Consider the following 26,032-nt stretch of genomic DNA (forward strand, 5'->3'; position numbering starts at 1 on the left):
GGCCACCACAATCTGAAGCATAATAATGATGCTTAAAGTTAAGAACGTACCTAAGTGCTGTCCTGAATGATGACGCTTTCCTGATTCAGGGCCTTAATATGTCCCTGGCCAAAGTCCTGTCCCTGTGTGTCACGCAGGGTATCCCAAGTGGGTTTTATTACATACATTTGGGATTTCACACCCCTCCCCGAGTGCTGGGCAGCTGGCATTTTTTGATTTAGAAATAAATAGTATTCAGGTGTTGGAGAGCAGAATGACTTCAAAGGGAGTTTGTGTGAGGAAAGGTGGCAAGATCATTCCCACAAAACAGTGCCCTGATAGAAGAACAGGATTGTAGGCTTCTGTTGGACTCGGTCCACCTGTAGGTTTCCTTTACCGGGGATAGTTTTGTCAGCAAAGCCGTCTCTCCACCCAGAAGCAGTAACTGTCATAGCAGTGAGCCTTGGACATAGAAGAGCATGCAGGGTTTCCTGTACATCTGAAAAACCAATATTGTAAGTGCATTTCCCAAAATGTCCATTGTGCTACCAAAGGGGGAAAGTGACTGTCCCCAGCATTAGTCTCCCTTAAACGGTTCAAAGGTCCCCGGTTGCCATCTTGTAGTCAGTGTGGGCTGGAAGAGAAACAGCCTTCTTTGCTGAGTGCAGAGCCCATTCACTGTGATTTATGGCTGCAGGGAGCAGGCTCCCCAAAGCAAGAGGCGACTCCGGCATTCACTTCTGTAGCTTCCTGTTAACCTGTGTGATTACTAGCAAAGGTGATGTTAGCCTCATTTATCAAACACAAACCCAAAGAGAGAGACAGGTGAATTCATTCAGCAAAGGAAGGAAAGTGGTTTTCTGCTGCTTGGAATTTGCCAGGCAGGGCAAATTCCACTTCCTCTTCAAATGAGCAGTTTTGGGTGGTTATTTATTGTTTTAACTATTCGAGCTGAGCTTTTGTTTGTTGATAATGTGACTTTCTCTTGGCATTGTTAACTTCAAAGCAGGGTGTGGGTGAAGAGGTACCAGTCTCCATCCATATCAGATCTGGGGTTGATCACTGGGCAGATTCTTTTAGAGTAAATTGCCAGGAAATCAGTGTAAATCATCCTAAATTGTAGGGTAATAAGGTTCTTTCCCCCTTGCTGCCCCCACCCCCATCAGTCCACCCCTAAATATCTGTGCTCTGAACATACACAACACTTGCTGGTACCCTCTGCTTGGTAAGCTTCATAGTCCTATCCTGCTTTAGCCAGCAGTTCCAGCGTTTACAGCTGTCCGTCTTGCCCTCTCCTGCGGGGATGGTGGTCCTCCAGCACCCTTACAGAAATGTACAATGCCTCAGACAGGCTGGAATATACCCAGTTTAGATCGTGCTGCTTAAATCAGCTGTTCGCAGTGTCACTACGTCCATTTTGCACCTTCACGTGTTAAAGCCTCGCCTCCTCCCCGTTGTGCCACATAGTTTGCGGCTGTTACTGGTAGTGATCCAGAAATCACTAACCCACCACTCTCAGCCACTGATGCTCCCAAATGCACCTTTCCCACCAGCTCACCTGGGAGCAGCACGTCTCCTGTGATGGTTCCCCTTAGCACGAGTGAATGTAAAAAGAGCACAAGGATGAGGGCAGTTAATGTGGTTTACTGTAACTCAGGCTTGTCAATGCTCCAAAATATCTGTCATTAATATTCCTCCGCAGAAGCGTGCGTACGTAGAGGGAGCATGCCCAGGCATTGTCTGGGCACAGTAGGTTTTTCTAACATGCCCAGTACTTTGGTGTTTGAGCACATGGATTTTATAGCTCATTAGAGCTCTATGTGCGTAAAGCTCACGTAGCTTTGCAGGAAAACAGGCGCACAAATCCAGGCTGCTTCCACCCTTGAAAATCCACCAGTTTGGCAAGGTGAGCGGCGCATTCCTTTACCTGCTGACGTCTCCGGGGGCAGCTCTAGGTCAGCGTGATCGGTGGATGCTGCGGCGCGTTGTAAGGAAGCGCCCGTTGGTCCTTTGCTGCAGCTGACGGGCTAGTCAGTGGAAAAGTTACTGCAGCTGTGGAACGTGCACATGGGCACGATATTCTCGGGACAATGGAGCGGTTGCTCTGCTTGTAGCCTTTATGTGGGAGAAGCTGTTCTGTTGAAAGCACCTTAGTGCATTGTTGGTTGGTTACCAGATAATAAGCAGTCTAATGGCTGTGAGCGGTGCATGGGATTTTGCAGCCGCTCCCTTTATTTTACTCTGATTTACCTTTTGTTTTTCTGAGTGGGAGCGAGATGCTCAGGGCCCCACCAGAATAGCCCTGCTCATTTTCACATGTGAGCCGTTGTTCCGTATTGGTCTGAGGTAACGTGAAATCTCCTTGGGGGCCTTATCCAGCGGTGGAAGAATGGGCTAGTGGTTAGGCCATGGGGCTGGGATTCAGGATACCTGGGTTCAGTTTGTGGCTCTGGCACAGACTTCCTGTGTGACCTGGGGCAAATCACTTCATCTGCTTTGTGACTCTGTTGCCCATCTTGAGGGGAGTGCAATACAAGCACTCCCCTCTAGGCCTCACCAGCCCTGCTCTCTCTCTCTCTACCGGTTAGCAATTGGCACACTCCAACCCCTGAGCGCTCCGAGCATCTCCCTGGAGCATCCAGCCCCTGGTGTGCTAGACACTCACAGCGTTCACAGATTCGCTGCTTCGAAAGAAACAGTGCACCCCAGCTCACCAGTTCCGCCTCAGATCACCACTCCGCTTAACATGCAGCACTTAGATATGTTTGTGACTGGTTGGACCCCCAGTCTGGGATGCCACCTGATGTACTGGGGTTTCACTGAGCCTGCCTGCTCCACTAGCCTGGGCTCCCTCTCCCTGTTTTGCTGAATCAGGCTCTCCGGCCTCTGGCAGTGCGCACACACACACACAGACACAGAGTCTGCAGGCAGCTCTCTATGAGAAGACTCAGCTAGGAAATCGCCCAGCACTCAAGTGCAGCTCCCCTCTGGAAAGTACCCAAAATAATATTGTCCTGCGCTGTAGAGAAATCTATACAACGTAAGCTCATAAATTTGCCCCCTCCCTCAATATGGAGGAAGATATGCACAACTTCTTGCCTCCTCACCCCCCCCCCCCCCGTTATAAATTGCACAAACTGGGTTTTATAATAAACAAAGCCAGGCCTTGATGCCTTGATCTTAAGAACATAACTTTCATGATAGATATTAACTACAAAAGGCAGATTTTAAGTGCTTATAAGGGATAGCAGACAGAACAAAGCAGATTACTAAGCAAATAAAACAAAACATGCATACTAAGCTTAAGATCTTAGAGACTGGTTTCAAGAAGTAATTTCTCACCCTAAGGGTATGTCTATACTTACTTCCTGGTCCGGATGTAAGCGATCGATCTTCTGGGATCGATCCCGGAAGTGCTTCCCGTCGACGCCGGTACTCCAGCTCAGCAAGAGGAGTACGCAGCATCGATGGGGGAGCCTGCCTGCAGCGTCTGGACCCGCGGTAAGTTCGGACTAAGGTACTTCGAATTCAGCTACGTTATTAACGTAGCTGAATTTGCGTACCTTAGTCCGAAGTGGGGGGTTAGTGTGGACCAGGCCTAAATGTTGCTTTTGAGCAGGATGCAGAAATTCGTGAAGGTTAGCTACCCTGCTTGCAGCTTAAATCTTCAGACACCGTATTCACAGACCAGATCCCTTTTTCAGCCTGGACTCAACTCTCCCCCGCTTTTAGTGGAAAATCCCTAGAAGTCCAAGATGGTGATTAGTACCAGGTGACATGACCACCTGACCTTGTAGTGTCAAAGCAATGTACCAGCTTCTCAGGAAGGAGAGATATTAGTATCTTCAAAGTCTTATGGTTTCTTCCTTAATGGCCCATCAAGGCTGATGCCTGTTGTCTGGTGGGTGTTTCCCAAGTACACACATAGTTGTAATTGTTACATAGTCAATATTCCTACCTTTAGATACAGAAATGATGCATGCATACAAACTGGATAATCACATTCAGTAAATCATAACCTTTCCAATGATATCTCACATGACCCGTCTTGCACAAAACATATCTTAGTTATGCCATATTCATATCATAACAATCTTTCCATGAAGATTATGGAGTGTAACATCACAATGTTTATAGTGAAAACAGGTATACGTTTATTTAGCAAAGCACAGAGATTCAAGTGATACCAAGGAGATGTATTGGAAACAAATGGTTACATATGAAGTAAAATCATAACACACATTCCATAACCTAGACTTAGTTAACTAGCTACTCTCATGTCTTATAGAATAATGCTCACCCTAAGTCCTTGCAGCCTTTTACAGCCAGGCTTGGTATGGATCCTTCTTCTATGAGACAGACACACGGACAGGTTACCTCCTAGGTGAAGGACCCAGTGTGTTCCTTTGCGTTCCAAGATATACAAGTCCCATCCTTTGTCTTCATTTGTAAACAGGGCACTTCCCTCCCCCACTGTTTTGTTTCTTCCTATAGATTTTCTCTTCTAGATTTCACAACTTTTTGACTGGCACCTGGCTCAGTATGCAAATAGGCCTCCACTGGGAGGCAGATAATACACATATGATCGGACAGGGAGATCAGTGTCTGGCATCTCCTGCTGGAAAGGAACCTGTCCGAGATATGTCACCTCCTGGTGACGGGCCTTGACTCCATGATCTTAAGAACATAATTTTCATGATAGATACATAACTTCAGAAATCATATCCGTATGTACGTTTTGTAATGAGTATAATGGGCTACTGGCTCTCAGTAGAGACCTTTCGTGCAACTCTTTGGTGAACTATTATGTATATATCCCTGTAAAACCCTCCGTGCCCTCTGCCAGTTGGCACCAATTGGTCCCTGGGTTATAGCAGATTCTTCTCCATGGTCATAAGCTATACTCCCTCTAGCCTAGATCACATGGCAGGCACGACATGGGGCTGTTCAAAGCAGAGATTAGGACGAGTTTGGTATTTTGCTGTCCTGGTAAGGGGAGAATCCTAGAAATGTAGGGCTGGAAGGGACCTCCAGAGGTCCATCCCCTGAGTTGAGGCACCTAGTCCATCCCCGGTGTTGAGGCAGGATTAAGTAGACCTTGAGGGAGATCAGTTTCATTTGCACTGGTACCCTGCGTACAGTCTGAAAAGCAAAGCTGCTGTTAGAGTATCAATGGCAGAGAAAGCGAGGAAGGTATTGACAGGAGGGCAGGTAAAGGTGCGGGATGAAGGTTCAGCCGCAGCCCCTTTGAGGAGCAGGCATCCAGAACAAATCCAGCTTGGCCAAGAGTGGATCTGAAATTGCTGTTGTGTTGTGGGGTGGGGCTATGTGGACAAGCAGGCCCTGCCTCTTCCTGGAGAACAGTAAGTGTGAATGAATGGGTTTGCGAATGAAGGTTAGCGAGAGGCTAGGACTTGGGCAGAGGCATGCTGCTGTTACAACAGCTTTTCCCCTTGAGGAACTCGAAAAGAATCAGCATTTTTCTCCGTAATAGAGCTTCAAAACTCTGTTGTGAGCAATTTGGAAATTCACGTTGAGTTTCGGGTTCATTAGCTGCCAGCTCCAAAGCATGTACATATTCAAAGCTGTCTAATATGGAGGCCCCGCACCAGTGCCTTGAATTAATGTTATTGTTATTTGCGTGGACGTAGTGGGGTGCAAACAAGGTTAATTGAAATGAGAATGTGGCTTCCTCTTGATAATGGTTCAGGCTTGACAGCTAGGAGGAGTTTATTTTTGTATAAGAGCCGGCTTTATTATCCCTTTTTATTAGAGCTAATTTGGGTTCTATATCAAAAACTACATTAAAGGAATCATTTACGGTCACCACCACCACCAACAAAAAAGATAGCCCTAGAGCCTTGTCCTTTATGTTAATGTCTGCAGTTAAAAGACAATTAAAAATAAACTCTTCCCTTTTCTTTTCTTTCCTTTCTGCTTCCCCCCCCCCCCCCCCTGTGTGTCTCACTCAAGTGAGCCCATTTAGTGAAAACCCTAATCTGTCCTTCAGGGAAATGGACTTTTCCATAGAACATCAGCTGCAGTTATTGCAGAATTGTAAATATTGGGTTGGGGATATTTGAACCTGCAGGAATAAGATGATACCCGTGAACTGAGGGATTGATATGCTGCCGTGCAGTAAGTAAATTTTGAATTTAGGTGAGCAGTGTGTCTCTGTGGGGCGGGGGGGATCAGGAATGAAGAGCAAAGCACGGAGAGGGGAGGACAAATGGACCATAACAGCAGCTTCGGAAACTGCACATTGCCATCTGCGAATAGGGGATCGGCACAGATCCAAAGGGCTACGTTCTCTTACGGGCTAAAGCACAGATTTGTAACTGGCTAGTCAGTTTTGGAAGTTGAATGCAGTAGCCGGTGACTGAAAAATCTGAAATATCACAGCAGGCTGGTAATTTGTTTTTAATTATAACAGCTGTGTGAAGGTAAAGTTTGTGGTTTGAGGCATGACCATAAGGATCCTTGATTTCTCACGGTTTCACTTTGCTTGTAGTATCGCGAAACGACTGTAAAGAATGGCTTCCGGAATGTGCATTCTGTCGAGAGCTGCCTGCAGATCTGAGGCACCGGTTGTCTGACACACTTGTATGTCATTGCAGAACGAGAGCGCCCCGGGGAAAGAATCAGACCTGTCCTTTTCCTTTCAGTGTTCCCCATGGCATTCTGCTCCATGGTCGCCTTTTAAAGTAAAGAAACATACACTGTAGTGTGTATCCTCTTCCTTTTCTAGCCAAGACAAAGACTTCCAGTGGCCTAGGTCACCACAGGTCACACACCTAGGGAAAACGGTTCTGAAATCTGGGTTTGAAGCGAGACAGTTGCTGGTGAAAGAAAAATTTAAAATGTGTTAGAAGAGTGATTCTCAACCTTCTCCATCCCGGGACCCCTTGATGGGGCCCTTTCCCTTCTAGCCCACCCCCTCATTCCTGATTAGCAACAGGAAAGATCAAGGTGAGACGCCTCTGTTTCAACCCTCTGGGGGTCATGACCCTTGGGTTGAGAACCTCTGTTTTAGGACCAAGCTGTCTGAGATTCCTGAAGTTCCATCTCCAGGGAATGCCGGACTCAGTGTTCCCTGAAAATGAAGTTTAAGCCCCGGACAGTGAGACTGAGACCTGCTTAAAAACATTGAAAGCATTTGGAGAGCAGCAACCTGCTTCTCTCCAATTCAAGGTTACTCAGTAGCTTTGGCAGCTTTATGGTGGCAAAGGAAGTTCAATCTGACACGGAGCTTGTGCCAGTAAGGCCCCGCCAGTGATGTTTATGAGTTATTAGCGACTCCCCCATCACTTCACTGTGTTGTAAAGGGGCACTTTTCACCACGATTGCAATTTCATTAATTCCACCCCATTCGGAGCTAGCCTGAAGGATGCTAAAGCAGTGTGTGTGCCCCCTGCGTGTATACACTGGGACCATGTAATGTCAGAGAGCTCTGTTGCAAGAGACCGATAGAAGATCTAAAAATACCCCCGGGATCAGTGGCTGGCAAAAGGCATATCTTAATTGTATGCATGTCATGGTTTTATTTCAGTTCTGGGTGTTGGAACGGCTCCTAATCTACGCGGGAGGGGTAACCGTTTGATCATCTTCTACCCTTGCAGATGCCAGTGTGCTTATACTTCCTGAAAGGAATCTGCAACAACAGCGACTGCCCCTACAGCCACGTCTACGTGTCCAGGAAAGCTGAAGTGTGCCAGGATTTCCTCAAAGGCTACTGCCCCCTGGGCGAAAAGGTAAAGAGGTGACTGGCTCTCAGTGCGTCTTTCTCGGTTTCAGCTGACTGCTGTGATTGATAGGCAGTGCTGAGTCCCTGCAGGAGGGAAGGTAGGTGTATTGGTAACCCACAAGCTGTTTTTCATGCTGGTTATGACACCGAGGGGAGTAGTAGAGCTGAAAGCTGTGGAACACCTGGACATGATGAACAGCAGCCCTGTGCATTTCCAAAGGTTTATGGGCAAAAGGGCTGTTTCCTTACACACACAGAAAAGAAGCAAAAGGGCTGCAGTATGGTGCCATCAGCGTATTCTCCTATCAGAGCCACCAGGGTGGAATTCTTCAGAGGTTCTGCAAAACTTCCAACACTTAGTGCTGTTTGTTGTCGGTTGTATAGTATTACCGTTGCACCTAAAGGCCCAGCTGAGATCGGTGCCACACTGTGCAAGGTGCTGTATGTATAGTAAGAGAGAGTCCCTGCCCTGAAGAGCTGACAATCTAAGTAGATAACACAGACAAGGGGTGGGAAAAGGGAGGTTTTATTCCTTCCCTGTTACAGAGAGAGAACCTAGGCATAGAGGTTCTATGTGACTTGCCAAGGGCACACACAGGAGGTCTGTGGCAGAGGTGAGACCTGAAGCCCTGTCTCTTTGAGGCCACCTTTCCTCATTGAAAACTCAGTGTTGTGAAACATCATAGGACTTGTAAATTTAACTTGCATTTCTAGCCATCTGTCTGCCAGTTTTGTCCTGGTGGCCATAACCATCATGTCCGGATGCCTCCCATGTTAATCAGATTGCCATAGTGAGGTCCCTAGTGGGCTTCATAGATATCTAGAGTGGATGTGCAAAGCTGTCCCCAAGCTCCTGACACTTCAACTGATGACCCTATGCGTAGGAAGAGCAGCAGCATAAAGGAACATGGTCATCCTGGAGAGAGACATGGAGAAGTCTCAGAAACTTCCGTCTAAAAAGGAGTGATTTGGGCAGCATGCAATAGAAATAAAAGTTGAGCTTAGTCTGACATCTTTCCACTCTGAGACCTTCCACGGTCTCTCTCTGCTGCTTAAGGAGTATGCTACCCAGAGGTCCAAAGTCTGCTTAATTTCTCAGTTACTTAGAGCCTGCATCGCCTTTGTTCCCCACATGCTGTCCTTGGCAAGGCTGCGAAGATTCACTTGGTAAAGCCAGAGCTTAGCAGAAATGCCTGGCTTTGGGGATGGAAGGTGGGCCCCTCCCTCCACCTCCCAAAACCTGCTCAAAGGGCTGGACTGGAGACGGTGTGAGTCACTGAGATGCCCCATCTGGTCTACAGGGAAACCTGTGCTCGCAGGAATGCACGGGAGAGCTCTGTTCTTCAGATTCTGTGCCTGCATAGCTCCTCTTCACCCAAATTGTGCTGTTGGTTAGACTAGTCACCAGGAACTTTGTCTGCTTCACAGCTTTATAGAGCTTTCTTTTCTGTGCGGCTGTTACGTGGCTTGGTTGAACTAAGTGAAAAAGGCAGCCAGTATTTCCCTTTCCCCACTGTGCCAAGACACATGGCTTTACATACTACTATGTAGTTCTGTTCATTCTACTGTTGCTTTGGCTAAAAGCTGCAGTGATTTTCAATGGGGTCTTGCAATTACATGGCTCAGTTACACAAATAACTTTTTAAAAGGCATCTTACCTTGGCCTCCACTTTGTGCTAGCAAATAACCGAGTCCAATTTCGCAGGTGCTTGTGAAGCGACACTGTATTTACTGTGTTAATTGCAGGCACGGATGCGGACACAAATGCTTTTAACTTATGTTATTTGCAAATGAATTTGCACCTGCAAAATTGTACCAGCAGCTATTTACAGATGCAAAAATAGAAAGGAATTTGAGTCAGGTTTCTAGTATGAGAGTGACAGTGTAAAACTAACTAATTATTGTTAACAAAGTAATAATTATAAGATCATTCACAAATGCACGTGATCTCCAGTCTTACCTAAAGGTCTGAACACTCTGAACTTTGATACATTTTGATTAATGGAAATAGACATTAAAAGTCAATCCGAGGAAGCTGTAGAAAATAAAATGGTTGTGATGGAAGTGTCACAATTGAATGTATGAATTTTAAACAGGGTGATCAAAGCTTTCTGAATAAGCTGTGATAAAACCAATGAGCTCAGTACTCAATCCTCTAGAAGTCTAAAGTCTCCTGCCAGATAATGGCTGTTATAGTCTAGGGGATCCCAACCATTTTCGTGGTCTAATCCATGCTGTAATAGAGAGCATCTCTCATGGACTCCAGCTCCTCCCATCCAACATCTCACAGGCCAGTGCCCCCTTCCCGTCGTCATCACATAATTTTTAGGAGACTGCCTCCCCTCTGATCCTATAACATTCCTAAGGCAACTCCTGCAATTGCGGGAAATTTAATATCAGGGAAGTATTGAATATGTCTATAAATGGTCTTAAAGTGATATAGCAAATGAAAATAAGGAGAGCCAGTACCATGTGACCAGCTAGAACTCTGAATAACTCGTGGTCCATGGACCATGGCTTGGGAAGTACTGAAATAGACCAACATTCTCTTACACATTCAGTAACTATAAGGTATTAATTTGTTAAAAGGTTATAGACTTCAAACTGATGCCACATTGAGGTAACATCATATCTGTGTGATCAAGAGATTCGTGTTTTCACTTTTAACATGGCTCACGGCTTTCCCATTGGGTATTTAGCACTTTGGCCTGGAGGGGGCAGACAAACAAGGATGGACACTTTGACTCAAGTAAGACCAGACCTGATCATTTGTCCAGAACTTGCCCCAAACTATTTTTGAAGTTCAGAATTATTCAGGGAACATCTTCTGTTTAGAATTTGGTATGCTTGTGTTTGCACTTGCTAGCTTCAGCTGGGGCATGAAGTAGAAATATGACATGCTAAGAGAAGAGGTCGTTTCCATGGTATTTCTGTCCTTGAAATTCTGGTGAGAGCCTGATCTTGTGAAATTTCCAGCTGCATTTCTAGACCATAGATTTGCCACTGTTTGAGGTTCAACGTTCATTAGACAGAAAACAAATGTGTCTTTCAGAGAGAGCCCTCTCATTTAGAATGTTGCCTGTAGCTGTTGCAGATTTGTTGGATGGGAAAGGCAGGTTGGTGGTAATTCCTTTCCCATCCATTCAGTCATATTGCTTTTCAAACCCGCGCTTTGTGGGATTGGAGACATTTTCACAAGCCTCCAGCCTTGTAGAACGTTGCAGGGTGCCTCCTGCGGTACTGAACCCTTATGGCTTTCTAACTCGAGAGCTAGATGTAGCTGCTAGAGATCTCCTTTCTTTGTTTAAGGTTCCCTTCAATCTACTCACATTAATTCTGCGGGCTTTGCTTCACCTTTTAATATAAGTTTCCCTTTCATCTCCCATCTCTTACCGCTGTGGTGAGCGAGGATATGAACCGACATTTCTTGCCCTCTCGTTCTCATCTCAAACCCTTTTAGGCAAGACCATGCTTTCCAAGGATGTTGTCATGTGAGAGCCCTCCCTGCTTTGGAAGCAGGAAGTCATAGTTCATAAAGAATTGGGCAGTTAATTTTCAAACAGAATAAACAATGTCTTTGGCTGAAAACGGCAAAGATTCTGAAAGACATCCAGCCCCCGCTTCGTTATGCACTTTCACTATGAATCTGAACCGTTAGCATAGGCTACTGCGGTGGGTTTTCTGACAGGCCATTTCACCACTGTCTGCATTATGTCATTCTGTCCTGTAGAATCCTACACGTATTCAGTTAGCTTCTGTTCACCTAGGCTGCCAAGAAAAGTCGTCTACTCCTGTCCATGAAATTTCCCCATAATAGGACATGATTTGGAAGCCTTTGATAGAGAAAAGATGTCAGATAAGTGCCTCCAAAAGGGCTTTTTCTCTTGCCACAGCTGCTTTCGTTCATGAAAAAGGAGGTGTATATGCTGTCAGGTATGAAGTTCAGGGAAAAGCCACCTCTCCTAGTTAGAGAACCTGGACACCATATTTAAACCTGACAGGAACTTTGCAAACAGTGCTTTGCACTGGCTCTTCGGCTGAAAAACAAACTACTAATGAAGTAATAATTTGTTGATATTGGGTCTGCCAAACCTCAGGGCGCCATCCCAGTAGGATGACCTTATTTTATTGCATTTCATAGATACACATGAATAAGTGTTTGCCTAGGCACAGTTTTGCACACTTGTTGGTCTTAGAAGTTTTCCCCCCTTACATTTTAGGCTACCATCCATTGGGGACTTAACCATTGTATATCTGAGCATGTGCTGCTCTGAAATGGAGCCTGAGGAGGCCTGATTCATTTTTCCTGCCTTTGGTTGAGGTTACAATTCTTGCAAATAAGGCTACAATCCAGAAATTTGCTGCTCTGCTCTGGGATTGTTTCTGCAGCAGTGGAGTCCAGCCCCACAGGGACGAAGGCTCCAGTAGATTTACTCCCAGGGCATAACCCCATAACTGTGGCTGTGGGCTTTTCTCTTGAGGGTGGGTAGAGATACATTTTGTTGTGGGGAGTAGAGAGGCAGAGTTGGAGCAACAGGTCCTCAGATTCTGCAGTGAGGGGAGGGAGCCACTGTTTCCCCATTAATGGAGCAGGCACATGCACTGTCACAGACCATGTGGCGGTTCAGCTGTGACATAGGATTGTGCCGGATGGATTTGCTAAAGCAGCATGAAATATACAGATTCCATAGGAGAGAGAACTGCAAAGCAGAACGATCAAAAGGGAGGAAGAAAGCGAAAAGGAAGAGCTATAAGGTGAGTGGAATAGCAGCAGCAGAGGAGAAAAATGCTAATAAATTAACCTTTTGGCCTAATTACATTTTGTAGCAGTACAGGGAGGGGACTGGGTGAAGAGTAAACGTTCCCTCCCAGGTGAAATAAAGTAATCTTGCAATCTCCCTCTAAACGCAGTACTAGCCATCCAGGCACTATGTGTACAATTATTTTAAAATATTCCAATTTAAATGAAAATATAAAAGAGATATTTAGAATATTTATTCTATTAGTAAAAGTGCTTACAGCGTCACTTTTGGAGTGTCAGAAAAGCATTCTCCTACAGATGATGGATAGCAGCCTGTAATTATATATGGGGGGGAAATTGCTGAGCGTGCCATATTTAACTGGGGAGGAGTAATACCAGCTTGGGCCATTGAGGGTTAATTTTATTCTCTAAATAATATAAAAAGTGCTGAGTCTGTTTCTTTTGCTCCAAGAAGAAAGTCCTCAAATGGACCCGAGAGAGTTTATAATATTCTACTGAATCAAGTAAAAATGTTAACCTTGCTTCATAAAATGATGGCTTGTTAAAGATGCGCAGTCCCTTTTCTTTTGAATAATTTAGGCCGAGAGTAAATCGCTTCTCGTTCTGTGTCCGAGCTGCAGCATAGCCCAACCGTCTGCAATTTTACCTGTAAAAGGACAAGGCAAGGAAGTGGGGTTGGAGTCGATGTAGCATCATGTAAAAATAAAGGTAAAAAAGGATGTTCAGTGATTAGAAAATTAGCTGTTTGGGTACCGAGGTTCTAAGCTGCTTCTCCTGCTCTTCCCTGCACTCATGTGTACCTCACAGTGTTTCACTGAAGAAGTTCCACTTCTGATTTTTATTAGATGCCCATAAAAATATCCATTATTATTTATAATTTATTGCACGCTGTTTCCAGTGTCTCGTCGTAAGTACTTTTCAGAATTTCTTCCAGAACACTCAGGATGATAAGCTCAACCTTTGCTCATCTCCCAGGTTATAGCTTTGGGCTGCACACGGCGCATACACGTATGAGCTTTTAATGAAAATTATGCCAGTTGTTTTACAGTATCTGTGCCCTGTGACTTAAACAGTAACTGCTAAGAAATGAGATGGGATGAGGGAGCCCTAATCTTTCTTTCCCAAATTGCCAACATGTTTTCCCATTTGTAGTCGTGTAAATCGTAGAGATTAGAAGTCATCTGATCTGTTAAAGATGGAACAATTCTTATACAAATGTACACACAAGTCCTTAATAAGGCAGCATTATACACACCATTAATAATATACAGGATGGAATTAGTAGTGAGTCTAGAACCTGGATCTCAGGGGTCCTAGCCAATTGCTCTATCCTTGAGTTAACAAAGCAAAGACATTAAGTCGTGGTGGTGGAAAGACTCATGCTAGGGCCTTCGTGTAACTTACTAAAGGGGAGCACAGAAACAAATATCATGGTGGCTAAACAGTCAGTGAAAGTATAATTGTACATACTTTTCTCTTCTGATTTCATGGTGCTGGAACAATATGCATAGTGGGGGTGCTGAGAGTCATTGAACCAAACTGTGACACCTGTATATGATGGAAACCAAGTCGGGGGTGCTGCCACCTCCTCAGAACCCCTAGTTCCAGTACCTATGGTGATAGGAGCTCTTCTATCTGATAGTACAATCAGCTTTAAACACGATGCTGTATGTATCTTAACTCTACGCTTTGTGATATTATTGAGACCCTCTCCATATTACACGCTGTCCTACCTTAGAAACTAGACTGCCTCTCTCTCCATACCCCATTATGATAGCTGGCATTAGCTGAGTGATTCTTAGAGGTGTGCTCTGGAGGACTGGAGATCAGAGTCTGTATTTACCGGCCTTCTCAGCATGGCAAAAGGCATATCTTTTCGGTCAGCTACTTGTTTGACTATGGGTCATAGCTTCAGGAGGGTTTTCCCATGACAGGTTTCTGTGGAGCAGGGGGTTGGAGGTTGAGTGCTATTTCTCTCTATTGGGAACAATTAAATTAAACACCAAAGCAAGAAGCCAGATGCCAGAGTGCTGGGTGCCTGAAAATAATGGACTACAGTGAAGTTTTTGCTGAGTCCTGAGAGAGTGAAATGCCATTCAAAGCAGAATGCAAGTCTGTCAGTGTATTGCAGAATGGACTCTGGAGAAAGGGTCTGGTGACTGGAATAAAAAAATATTGCACATGCATGTTTGAGGTGTTAAATCAAATCTTCATAGACAGCCCCCAACACCCATGCTAAGCCCAATTGACTTCAGTGGGACTCTACATGGGCGTAAATCAGGTTGAAGGATCGGGACCTAACGGGGGTCATGATGTTAACAGAACATCATGGAAGCTTCTGAGGTTGCTTCTGAGTTGTGCGCAGTTGCAAAACCAAATAGAAAAGGCTAGACATTAAAACTGAGATGCATACAAAGAGCAGCTTCCAGGAACGATGGACTCAACATGGCTTTCCATGGGTCAGCCTGAAGGGGAGTCTTTATTCGCCCAGGTAACCTTTGGGCAAATGGTGAGTCTGTCAGGGCTGGGACTAAAACTCGTGAATCTTAATTCCAAGTTCTCTGCTCTAATCATTAAGCACCACACCCTCCTGTTCACTTTTCTTACCCTTTACTAGGCTTGGGGAATGAAGCTAGATTGATAACTTTCACTTCCTGTTTCCAGTCCATCTTTCTTCCTGGATCCCATATACTAGCATGAGGCAAGGGAATGTTGAAATTTAAAAATACAAATAGTATGAATTGGATTTTTGAAGTCATGAAAAAATGTCTAGTCATATAAAGTTTTGTAAAGCACTTCTTCTACCCTTAGAAATGTTGGCACCTGAGCACAGGTCCATATAATATTAAGACGAACCCTCTCATTCTGGTGGCTGAAGGCAGTTATAGCTAAAACTGATCTGTGTATGTGACATGGGTAAGTACCTAAGTGCACAGTTCACTGTGTGAATACTGATGTGTTTGCTGGCTTCATAAGAGCAGAAATGAATTTGTAAAACGTGTTGCCAGCTCTCATGATTTTATTGCAAATATTGCAATATGTTGTGTTTTACTTAAAGCCCCAGCTCCTGGAGTCCTGTGAATATGTGAGACTCTCAGGTTCCCTTTTTAAAAAAAATGTAAGTTTCTAGCCTTCGTAATTGTACAGAAAAGTTTGAAAACATGAACCCTACAGGCTCAAAAACTAGAAGGCAAATACAAAGAACCCAGATTATTTAAAAAAAAAAATCTCATAAGTCAATCTCATGATTTTGTGGGTCCGTCTTATGATTTTTGAATGGTTAAGGTTGGCAATATGGCATCTGATTGCTTCCATCCCTTCAGATGCATGTTCGTTCACTCTGTAAGCACCCTTCCTGAACTATCTTTGAGTACGCTACCAAGCTTGGTGCTAAGTACAGTTGTGTGGCTAGACCATGGAAACACCGGCTCTTCCTTTCTCTGTTTCCACCCCTGCCAGAATAAGTCTGTAATGTGACCCCCCTTTCTCAAAGTTTGACTCCCTTCCCACCCCCAATCCCTTAAAAAGCTAATTTGCTGCCTGGGTAAACTTTAGTGGGGTGGGCAAGGGTATGCAGATTGCTGGCTCCTGCTGGGGGTCTTGTACCAGTTCCAGCGGGTCTCTAGTAGGTTTCTGCAATCCTACTTTAAACTGCCACTATACCAGGGTCAGTACTCATTTCCTTCCCTGGGCTGCCCCCGCCACGTGTGAAAAATAAATGAAATACGAGGCCTGTACTGTGTGGTCTTCCCTTCCATCTCTGCCTCTCATCTGTCACCGACAGTTTGCTGATAAAGTGCAGAAAGGTCATAGTCTGCACAGCAGCTTAGTGGAGAGATTGTCTTGTGGATCCTTCCTGCCCACTCACCTCTGCAAATCTCCACCATTCACTGTTGTGCAGATCACGCACACACATCTCCCAGCCCATTCACGATGGCATAACTCCAGTCCTCATGTAACGCTCTTGCCAGTCGTCCCCTCTTGGTACATGTACAAGGACAGTTACTGCCGTTCCAAACAGTTGTCATATACTTGGGAGTAAACCTCAACTGTAGCCTGACATATCAGCCTCCCCTGGAATACTTGAAAATGAAGATCTCTTTCCGTACTGCCTCGATACGAAAACTAGCAGGAACCGCCCAGCGAGCAGACCCTTCGGTCTTTCACAAATCTGTATTGGCCCTGCTGTTTGCTCCAGCTGTGGCTGCTCTGTGGTTTGGGGCTCAGTTGCCACACTCCGTTTGTCGACACAGCTGAATTTGGCAACCTGTATTATTAGTGGCTCCTTGAATTCTACACCAACCTCCAGTTTGTATGTGCTAGCTCACAGAACTCCACCAGACCTTTGAGGAGATGCCATTACTGTTACATCTGCCTGGAGAGCTGTGACAGATGGAACCAAACTGTCACATTTCCTGTTGACCAATGCCGCATTCTTGGACAGGAAACATGCAGCGCCAGTTCGTAGGTCTGCTCATATCCAAGGGAGGAATCCCACTCATGCAGACAGGGGTGGGACATCACGGCTGCGCTCTCCACCCTTTTGCTACAGCAGCTCACGTAGTCCTGGACAAGTGCGCTTCTGGCCCTTTCCCATGCATGTATGATCAGCAGCTCCAAGGGGCTGAAAACAACCTTTGTATAGATTGGAAGCATCGCTGGGGGAAAGAGTCTAACACACTAAGTACATTCAGGAGTCCATCACTGCACTGCCTCCTTGTCCACTTGATTGTCCACCTTTGACCAGGCTCAAGAGGCTCTGGCTCATCCGAAGTTGCCACAACTATGCACTGGATTGGCCCAGTTTCCTCTCCATGCTGCTACTATGGTCCAGCTTTGCAGGCAATAACTCACATGGTGGAAAAGTGCCCAACTCGACATCTGGAGAGCAGCTTACAACACCTAGCCTCCCTTGATACAGAGGCTGTCCTCTGCTTACGGAACCTGGACATCGAGCCCCAAAGTCTGCATACGAGAAAAAGAATGTAACACTCACCGACTCCCTTACTCCAGGATTTGAGGATTCCCAGTGAGCTGCTCCTGGCAATTAGCACCATGCGAATCCACATCTGGACTGGAACTTTTTATGATGTGATAACGTTCCATGGTAAACTCTCTGCCATGGTTCACATTCTCTCCCATCATCAGGAATGTGCTGGCTTTTGCTGGCTCTCAGGAACATAGGAATTGCTACATCGCACCAGGGTTGATCCATCCAGTCATATCTTGTCTCTCTGACAGTTGCTTCTACCCAATGCTTCAGAGAAGAATGACAGGGGAGCAGGAAACAATTGTTCCATGACCCCTTTACATGCACAGGGCTGGAAAAGACCTCGCAGGGCATGTCCAATCCATAGCGTGTCATTCCTTAGAGATTTTCAAGCTATAGTCCATATGTCATTCAGTCTGAACTTCACTGTGAAACTGCTTCTGTCTCAGTGGGGAAGAGTCCATCGCTCTGCAGGCAGAGATGCTTTCTGCTAGATACAGCCTGGTCCCGGGCTTTCTTTAGAGTTTCCAGAGATTATTTTAACAAAAGAAGCCAAAAGCCCTTCCCTGCATGGTTTTGTGGGTTGTTGCATGTCAGTTCAGCCATGCTCAACCTGGGCACTGAGATGAGACCCAGATGAGAGAGGGCAGGAGACACATGGGGAACAGCTTCAGTGACCTGGAGATCTGAGCGCAGGAGGGCTGCAGACCACAAGGCTAATGTATTTATTAATAAAGGAACCCGAGGGAGTAAACAGCTGACATGCTGTTAAAGATAAATAAGAAGCGAGGCATAGCTAAAAACCCAGAATAGTCGCTGCTTAATGCTGCCCCTTCATTACATCATAGACTCATAGACTTTAAGGTCAGAAGGGACCATTATGGTCATCTAGTCTGACCTCCCGCATGATGCAGGCCACAAAAGCTGACCCACCCACTTTCCCTTAACTCAGCTGTTGAAGTCTCCAGATCGTGATTTAAAGACTTCAAGTCGCAGAGAATCCTCCAGCTTGCGACCCCTGCCCCATGCTGCGGAGGAAGGCGAAAAACCTCCAGGGCCTCTGCCAATCTACCCTGGAGGAAAATTCCTTCCCGACCCCAAATATGGCGATCAGTAGAACCCCGAGTATACAGGCAAGATTCTCCAGCCGGACCCTCATTTTACCAGCGATGACACGTTATTGCCTAATTGACTAAAATCACGTTATCCCATCAAACCATTCCCTCCATAAACTTATCTAGCCTAATCTTGAAGCCAGAGAGGTCTTTTGCCCCCACCGTTTCCCTCGGAAGGCTGTTCCAAAATTTCACCCCTCTGACGGTTAGAAACCTTCGTCTGATTTCAAGCCTAAACTTCCCCACGGCCAGTTTATATCCATTTGTTCTCGTGTCCACATTGGTACTGAGCTGAAATAATTCCTCTCCCTCCCTGGTATTTATCCCTCTGATATATTTAAAGAGAGCAATCATATCTCCCCTCAGCCTTCTTTTGGTTAGGCTAAACAAACCGAGCTCCTCGAGTCTCCTTTCATAGGAAAGGTTTTCCATTCCTCGGATCATCCTAGTGGCCCTTCTCTGTACCCGTTCCAGTTGAGTTCATCCTTTTTAAACATAGGAGACCAGAACTGCACACAGTACAGCACTCTTGTTGCCTACATGTAGGTTGGGTGGCGAGGTTGCCACAAGAAGACCTCTCTCTTGAGAATATTCGCCAGTGATGAATGTGTATGAAAGGCCCTGCTCTTCACCCACCCCCTCTGGGCGCCACCTAATCTCTTTCTGAACATTTCCATTGATAGGGCCTGAAAGCCTTCCCTCGGCAGCCGTTCTGACAGACGTGTGAATGGAGCTGATCCACATACGGGCTGTCCCATTATCCGAGCCCTGGACATGAACGTCTTCCTGGCCTCCAGCTCGAGTCTTACGTGTCAGGTTATGGCAGGCTAGTCAGGACGTCCGTATCCACTGCTGCCACTCCAGCAGGCACCATTATTATTATAGCCTAGCATTGCTCTGTATGCCTGGCGCTGGGCAGCCATAGAGAGAGACTCCAGCCTTGATCAGAGGAATGTGCAGTCTAAATTAGAACCAGACGGCGCTGTTCCAACAGATCGGTCGTAGGTGTTTATGGAATGCTAGTCACTGTAGTAGTTAGATGCTGGTTTGTGTGCTACATATACTGAGAACCATATCCTCAGCTGGTGTAAATCAGCCTGGAAGGAACTATACTTACTTACACACACTGACGGTCTGGCCCTGGATGACTAATCTTAAGAGAGATGTTTATAAATGTGTCTCTGTGGACGAATGTGAAAGTAACTCAGGACACTTAACGGTATGGGGCCGGGGCGGCTCCGGCCCCCAGAAGGGGCAGGGCCTCAGGGGGAAGGGGTGGGGTTGGGGATCAGCACCCCCCAGCCAGTCCTTCCAGGCCACCTGGCCTGCACCGCCCAGGGCTCCCGTGGTGATTTAAAGGGCCCGGGGCTCTGGACGCCGCTGCTGCGGTAGCAGCGTCCGGAGCCCCGGGCCCTTTTAAATTGCCGCCCCCGGGGCAGCTGCTCCCTTTGCTCCCCCCGCCCATTGGCAGCCGAGGGGGGCAAAAGGGGCAGGGATGTTAAAGTGCTGCAGGGTCCTTTGCCGCGGTAGCGCTTTAACATTGCTGTGCTGCCCCCTCCCTTCCCCCCCCCCCCCCCACACGGCGGCAGCCCTGCCGGTACGGACCCTACCAGCAGGGCCGCCAACGGGGGAGGCAAAAGGGGCAGGGACATTAAAGAGCTGCCGCGGCAGCACTTTAATGTGGGCTGGGTACGGGCCGGTGCGGGTCCTTGCCGACTGGCCCGTACCGCCTCACTTTCACCCCTGGATGTGGTTTAAATACAGCTGTGCCATGGCTGGACTAGAAGAAGACAGCAGTTCTCAAACTGTGCTCCAAGGATGACTTGCCGGTGGTCCAGAGAGCGGGCGAGTCAGATGGCGCTGACTCTCCTCGTTGTGCCCCCCAGTTGTATCGCATTAAAAGCTGGCTCACATGCACTAAATACTTGCCTGAAATGAACTTTCCAGGTGGGGCTGCAGCTGCAAAGGAGCTATTACGCAATCGTGAATGGGCTGGTGTGGGTGTGTGTAGGGAGGGGGATCTTCACACTTGTGAAGCGGTAGGGAGGGACCTGTGAGACAACCTCTGTGTTGAATGGACAGCAACATATTTGGGGACCCCTGAAATAAGACCCAGTATCAGAGGAGTTTACAATCTAAACCAGTGGTTCTCAACTTATTATACGTGCAGCCCACAATGTGTTACCTGGGCAGGGCAGCGGCAGCCTGGACCCCCACTGTGTGCTGCCGGCCGGCTGCCCCAGACCCTTCCACACTGGGCAGCCGGGACCCTGGCAGACCCCAGCATGCGGGCCGCGCTTTAGCACATAGCTGAGCTGGGCCGCAGCTGTGTGCTAATTGGGCCGCGGGTTGAGAACCACTGAGCTAAACGCAACACATCCAAAACACACAGCGATTGCGGGAAAATCTATAGGGCTGGGAGTTTGGATCCTGGGTTGCTGATGTGCTTTTCTGTGGTCAGTCACCCCACCCCCCACAGCACATCAGAGCGAAGACAAGTGGGTTAAATTTTGTCTCCCTCAACTGCTGCATTTGTAAAGCTGTTTTTATTAAATAAGCTCCCCCCCCCCCCCCCCGCTCTCCCCCACTCCCCCGTGGTGTAGGTTAGCAAGTGTGGTGCATTAAATACCTATCTTCATATTGTTTCCATCAGTTGCTTTGAAGCCTGTGGGTACATTGTTCCCCCTCCGGAACTGTTAAACGCTGAGACATGGTGAGATTAAACAACCAGGCTACTGTGAAAACACATGGGGAAGTGCATTGGAATACATCATGGTGAAGTGGAGATCTGTGCACTTTGTTGTTTGCCAGCTACCCTTCCTGTCCAGAACAAGAACACTATTTAAAACAGATTGCCACTGCTCATCAGATACTATTGGCAGAGCCTAACCCTGAGGCAAATTCTACTGTGGTAGAAGATGCTAACTGGCAAACCATGCTGGAGTTTGATGAAAATCTCCAAGCTCGTTCTTTCTTGCACCTGGCCTGTCTGGTAGCTCTGTGCTGTCACACTAAACACAGGTTTGATTCCCATTGTGACCAGCAGAGACTGGAAGTGTAGTGGTGAGACCCTGAGATAGCCAGAAGGCAGTGGAATAGCAAAGCTACTGCAAGTTGGTATTGAAATGCCTTGGCAGAGCTGTATAGAGTGTCCAGGACAAAAGGAGCCTTCGCTCTGCAGGTCTGGATTGAGGTGGAGCAGGTTGATATACAAATGCAGCTCTTTAAAGCTTTTTACCCAGTCCGGTAATTTTAGGTCTTGTTCCCAGAGGAAACCATGCCACACCAGGAAAGTCCACAATCACCCTTTAAAAAAGGTCTAGTTTGAGTTTATATCAGAGGCCAGCGATAGACGTTTGCATTTAAATTTAGAAATGTTGGGTTCTGAAAGGAGTCACCCAAGTGATGGGTCTCAAATTCCTATACAGGATTTTATTTACATAAAACTATAATAAATCACCATTGGCCAATAAAGTTTAGTTAACCAGTGCTTCCTAATTAGTCTGTTCAGGGAACTACCACTTCTAAAGAAAACCATCCACATCCCCAGATGCAATGTTTTATGGTTTAGCAGCAAACTGCTTTATTCTCTGCAAACAATTTCAATAGGTGACTTTCGTTGTGGCTCAAACCTCATTCTCTTTTGTATTCATCTAGTTCCATCAAGTCTTAGCGCAGTTGTCCTGTTTTATTGGAAATTTCACAGATTCTTAATAACGTTTATCAGATGCGTCTAACGCACTAAATTTAAAATCACTCCACTTCCAGGAAAATCAGCCCTAGCTTAATTAGCCGCAGCTACCAGTAATATGAATTTTTAAACAAATAACCACTGTTTGGCTCAAGATGGAGCACTGCATTCTGGGAACCCCAGTCTCTTTGGGTGGCAGGATGAAGATGGTTGTGGGTTACATTGTCCCACCCCATTTTGATGTCCCCTGCTGTCAGCTAACTGGAAGCATTGTGCCTCTTTGGTCATTGTGTTATAACTGTCGGCCAACAACATTGTCGGCTAGCGCTCCGTTAATATAAATTTCCTTTGTATTCACTCATTTCTGTGGCGTACAGGTATTCCACTCTGTTCTATAATTTGTTGAGATTCCACAAGCTAAGCAGTGCTGTGCTTTATCACCATTTTCGATGGGAGATCATCAAGGAACACCACTGTTCTGCAGGGACGTTGTGTTCCTTTTTCAATAGGTGGCTCTCTTTTCTCTGCATCGGTTCTGAGTTAATTCCTCAGCCTGCTGCTAGCATGCACTCTGCTACTGGCAGAGACATCTTTTTCTTGAGACATAAAGCCAAAGCCCTGAGCATGTGGGCTCATTTAAGATCCCATGGTACTTTTTTGCAAGAACAGAGGCGTTCCTGGCCAAATTCCAGCTCTGTAATTACATTCTCCATCCCTAATTTCCTCCTGCAGTTTCATTTGGATACATTATTTTTCACTTCCTGTCCTAAAGTATTGTTATTGTTGGGCTCTGTTACACATCTGTCATATTCCATCTTGGAGATGGGTGAAGTCATCCCCATCTTATTCCAAGAGCATCGGGAGACCTGTCTAATTATTGTTGGTAAAGCACTTTGAGGTGTTTGGATGATAGAAACGCCGCAGGTATAATGAATAACAACGAATTACTATTAATTAATAAGATGCTAATTAGAAATCTGTTTTAAATAATTTGTGGCTGCTGTTTCTTGCTGTTCTCTTTTACCACCAACTCTGATGACCCTTGTGGTGGTGTGCACCATTCCTGATCATCCTCACCCCCAGAAGGCTATGCCAGCCCGAAGATCTCGGCCTCTGTCCTTTTGGTTAATGGGAAAGCTAGAGCTCTTTCCCTCCTCCCATGCTCTGCCATTTTAGAAGTAGGAGCATGCTCCCTAGCAGCAGAAGCCAGAACTCTTCCCAGGAACTGTTTGATTTCCGGAAGTTGTAGTTATTTCAGAGGGCTCTGACTGAGGCTCCAGGGTTTGGAGGTGTTGGTAAAGTGGGAAGGAAAGTGCACCTGACTTTGCAGCAAGAGACGATGTAACACCACTATCTGGTGTCTTGCTCCAGGTTAACGGCTAATGCTAGCATTTTGACAGGCTGGGGCTTAGAGTTACAAAGAAAACAATTGGGGAATGTGTTGGCAGTGTGTGTGTGTGTGTGTGTGTGTGTGACTGCACAGTGAGCATTAATGTTCCTGCAAATGTGCTTCCCTTAGGGAAGAGTTTGTGCTGTATATGTGGGACTTCTTGACTTCCTGCTGGTGTGGGGATGGCGGTCATGTTCCTTTCCCTATGGCACTTTGGATATTTGATGAGACCATAAACGCTTAACTGGCTGGGTCATTGACTCTATTTCCCCATGTTAAGTATCCTCACATCTTCTTGTCAACTGTCTGGAATGGGCCATCTTGATTGTCACTACAAAAGTTTTTTTTCTCCTGCTGACAATAGCTCATCTTAATTAATTAGCCTCTTAGAGTTGGTATGGCAACTTCCACCTTTTCATGTTCTCTGTGTGTATATATTTCTTCTTACTGTATGTTCCATTCTATGCATCTGATGAAGTGGGCTGTAGCCCACGAAAGCTTATGCTCAAATACATTTGTTAGTCTCTAAAGTGCCACAAGTACTCCTGTTCTTTTGGTGGATACAGACTAACACGGCTGCTACTCTGAAACCTATAACTATCTAGTGCAGGGGTCGGCAACGTTCGGCACGCGGCTCGCCAGGGTAAGCACCCTAGCGGGCCGGGCCAGTTTATTTACCTGCTGACGCGGCAGGTTCGGCCGATCGCGGCCCCCTCTGGCCGCGGTTCGCCGTCCCGGGCCAATGGGGGCGGCGGGAAGCGGCACGGGCCGAGGGATGTCCTGGACGCGGCTTCCCGCCGCCCCCATTGGCCCGGAACGGCGAACCGCGGGCAGTGGGGGCCTGCCACATCAGCAGGTAAATAAACTGGCCCGGCCCGCTAGGGTGCTTACCCTGGCAAGCCGCATGCCGAATGTTGCCGACCCCTGATCTAGTGAATTATTTGGCACATCCCTTTACACTACGCCTGCAACATCTGTGGATCAACGTGTAACTGAGGATCAGCGAGGAGAATAGTTTTCCTGTAGGATCTGGCTGCTGCTGACACCAAGAAATTTGTAGAGAACTCTGTGCTGTAGCCCAGACTTCCTGCTAGCAGGTATTTCAGAGCTATTTAAAGCTGTGATGCGGAATTATGCCAAATTCAATTGAAAAGAAGTCCCTCGGTGCTTGTGTGTTACAGGGGGCGTCTGAAGTGCTATCGTTGTTAATGCAGCAAGTCTTAGCAAAGTGTGTGCGCAAAGGGGATTAAGTGCAGAGCTTCACCTGAATTTTGTATTGACCATTTCCAAGTTTGTTTGTTTTCTATGATGCCCATCATAGTGGCTTCCTAGTTCTGCCCTTCTTTGATGCAGAAAAAGCCACGGCAGGATAGGGTGTGCTTGCGTCTTTCACCAGCTAAGAGCTGTTATCTTCTGGAAGCTAGTGTTTGGGAGGTCTGGGAGGGTTGTATAGCAAAGGAGGGTCACAGAAGCATTTCTCTTGTAAAGTGAATCCATAGACCTCCTGACATTACAACAGTCTGGAAGCAAGGTAGCTTGGAATGGTATTCATTGATGTTGTAATCAATTTAGTGGGTGACCTTGTCAAGGGGTGAGGAGGAGGAGTAGGCCTTGTGCTACTTATTCCACTGTTCAGATACACATTCCTTCTCTCTCCTTTCCTGGCAAAATCTTTCAAGATAATCAGGTTTGCAAGGGGCTCGTACAGCTCTGATGCACTAATCTGGCCATTCCATAGCTGGCTGTCACCAAACGGATCCTGAAATTGGGCTCAAATCCACTATGCTCCTATAAGAATTAAAAAACAAATAGTCGAACTGTCTGCCTCTGTTGAACCTTGGCGGCTAGGCATTCTGGGATCCATACCTCTGCGAGTTGCCTCTTCTATGGAGGTAATCTCTGTGTTACACTTCCACAAGAGCGATTAGAATTGTAGCCTTAAAGGATACATCTGCACTCCAATAAAAAAATCTGTGGCTCCGAGTCTCAGAGCCCAGGTCATTGGCGTCAGGCTCTTGGGGCTCAGGCTGCAGGGCTAAAATAGGAGTATAGACATTGAGACTTAAGCTGGAGCCTGAGCTCTGAGACCCACCCCTAAAACGTCATTTCAGAGCCTGGGTTCGAGCCTGAGCCCCAATGTCTACCCTGCAATTTATAGCCCCTCAACATGAGCCCAAGTCAGCTGACCCTGGCCAGGTGTGGCTGTGCCGCGGGCCTTTTATTGCAGTGTAGACATACCCAAAGTGTCTTGGATGACTGACCCCCGTGCGAGGGGTGAAGAGCCATTTAAGATTCAAAATAATCTCTTTCCCACTTACACCTGGTGATGTTGTCTCAAGTTGAGGACTGTCGTCAAAAGTG

The 26,032-nt window shown here is 46.5% G+C and overlaps 1 protein-coding gene across 1 annotated transcript in view; it reads left to right on the forward strand.

Annotated features, from left to right (window-relative positions):
• The window catches only part of ZC3H3 (zinc finger CCCH-type containing 3), a 358,737-nt gene that overhangs the window by 262,838 nt on the left and 69,867 nt on the right, over positions 1-26,032 (forward strand). The window contains exon 9 of the mRNA XM_065398821.1: positions 7,599-7,730. Coding sequence (XP_065254893.1) covers positions 7,599-7,730 — 132 coding nt within the window. The remainder of the gene's footprint in view (positions 1-7,598; positions 7,731-26,032) is intronic.

The sequence above is a fragment of the Emys orbicularis genome, chromosome 2 (assembly GCF_028017835.1).
Source record: "Emys orbicularis isolate rEmyOrb1 chromosome 2, rEmyOrb1.hap1, whole genome shotgun sequence".
Taxonomy (NCBI): Eukaryota; Metazoa; Chordata; order Testudines; family Emydidae; genus Emys; species Emys orbicularis.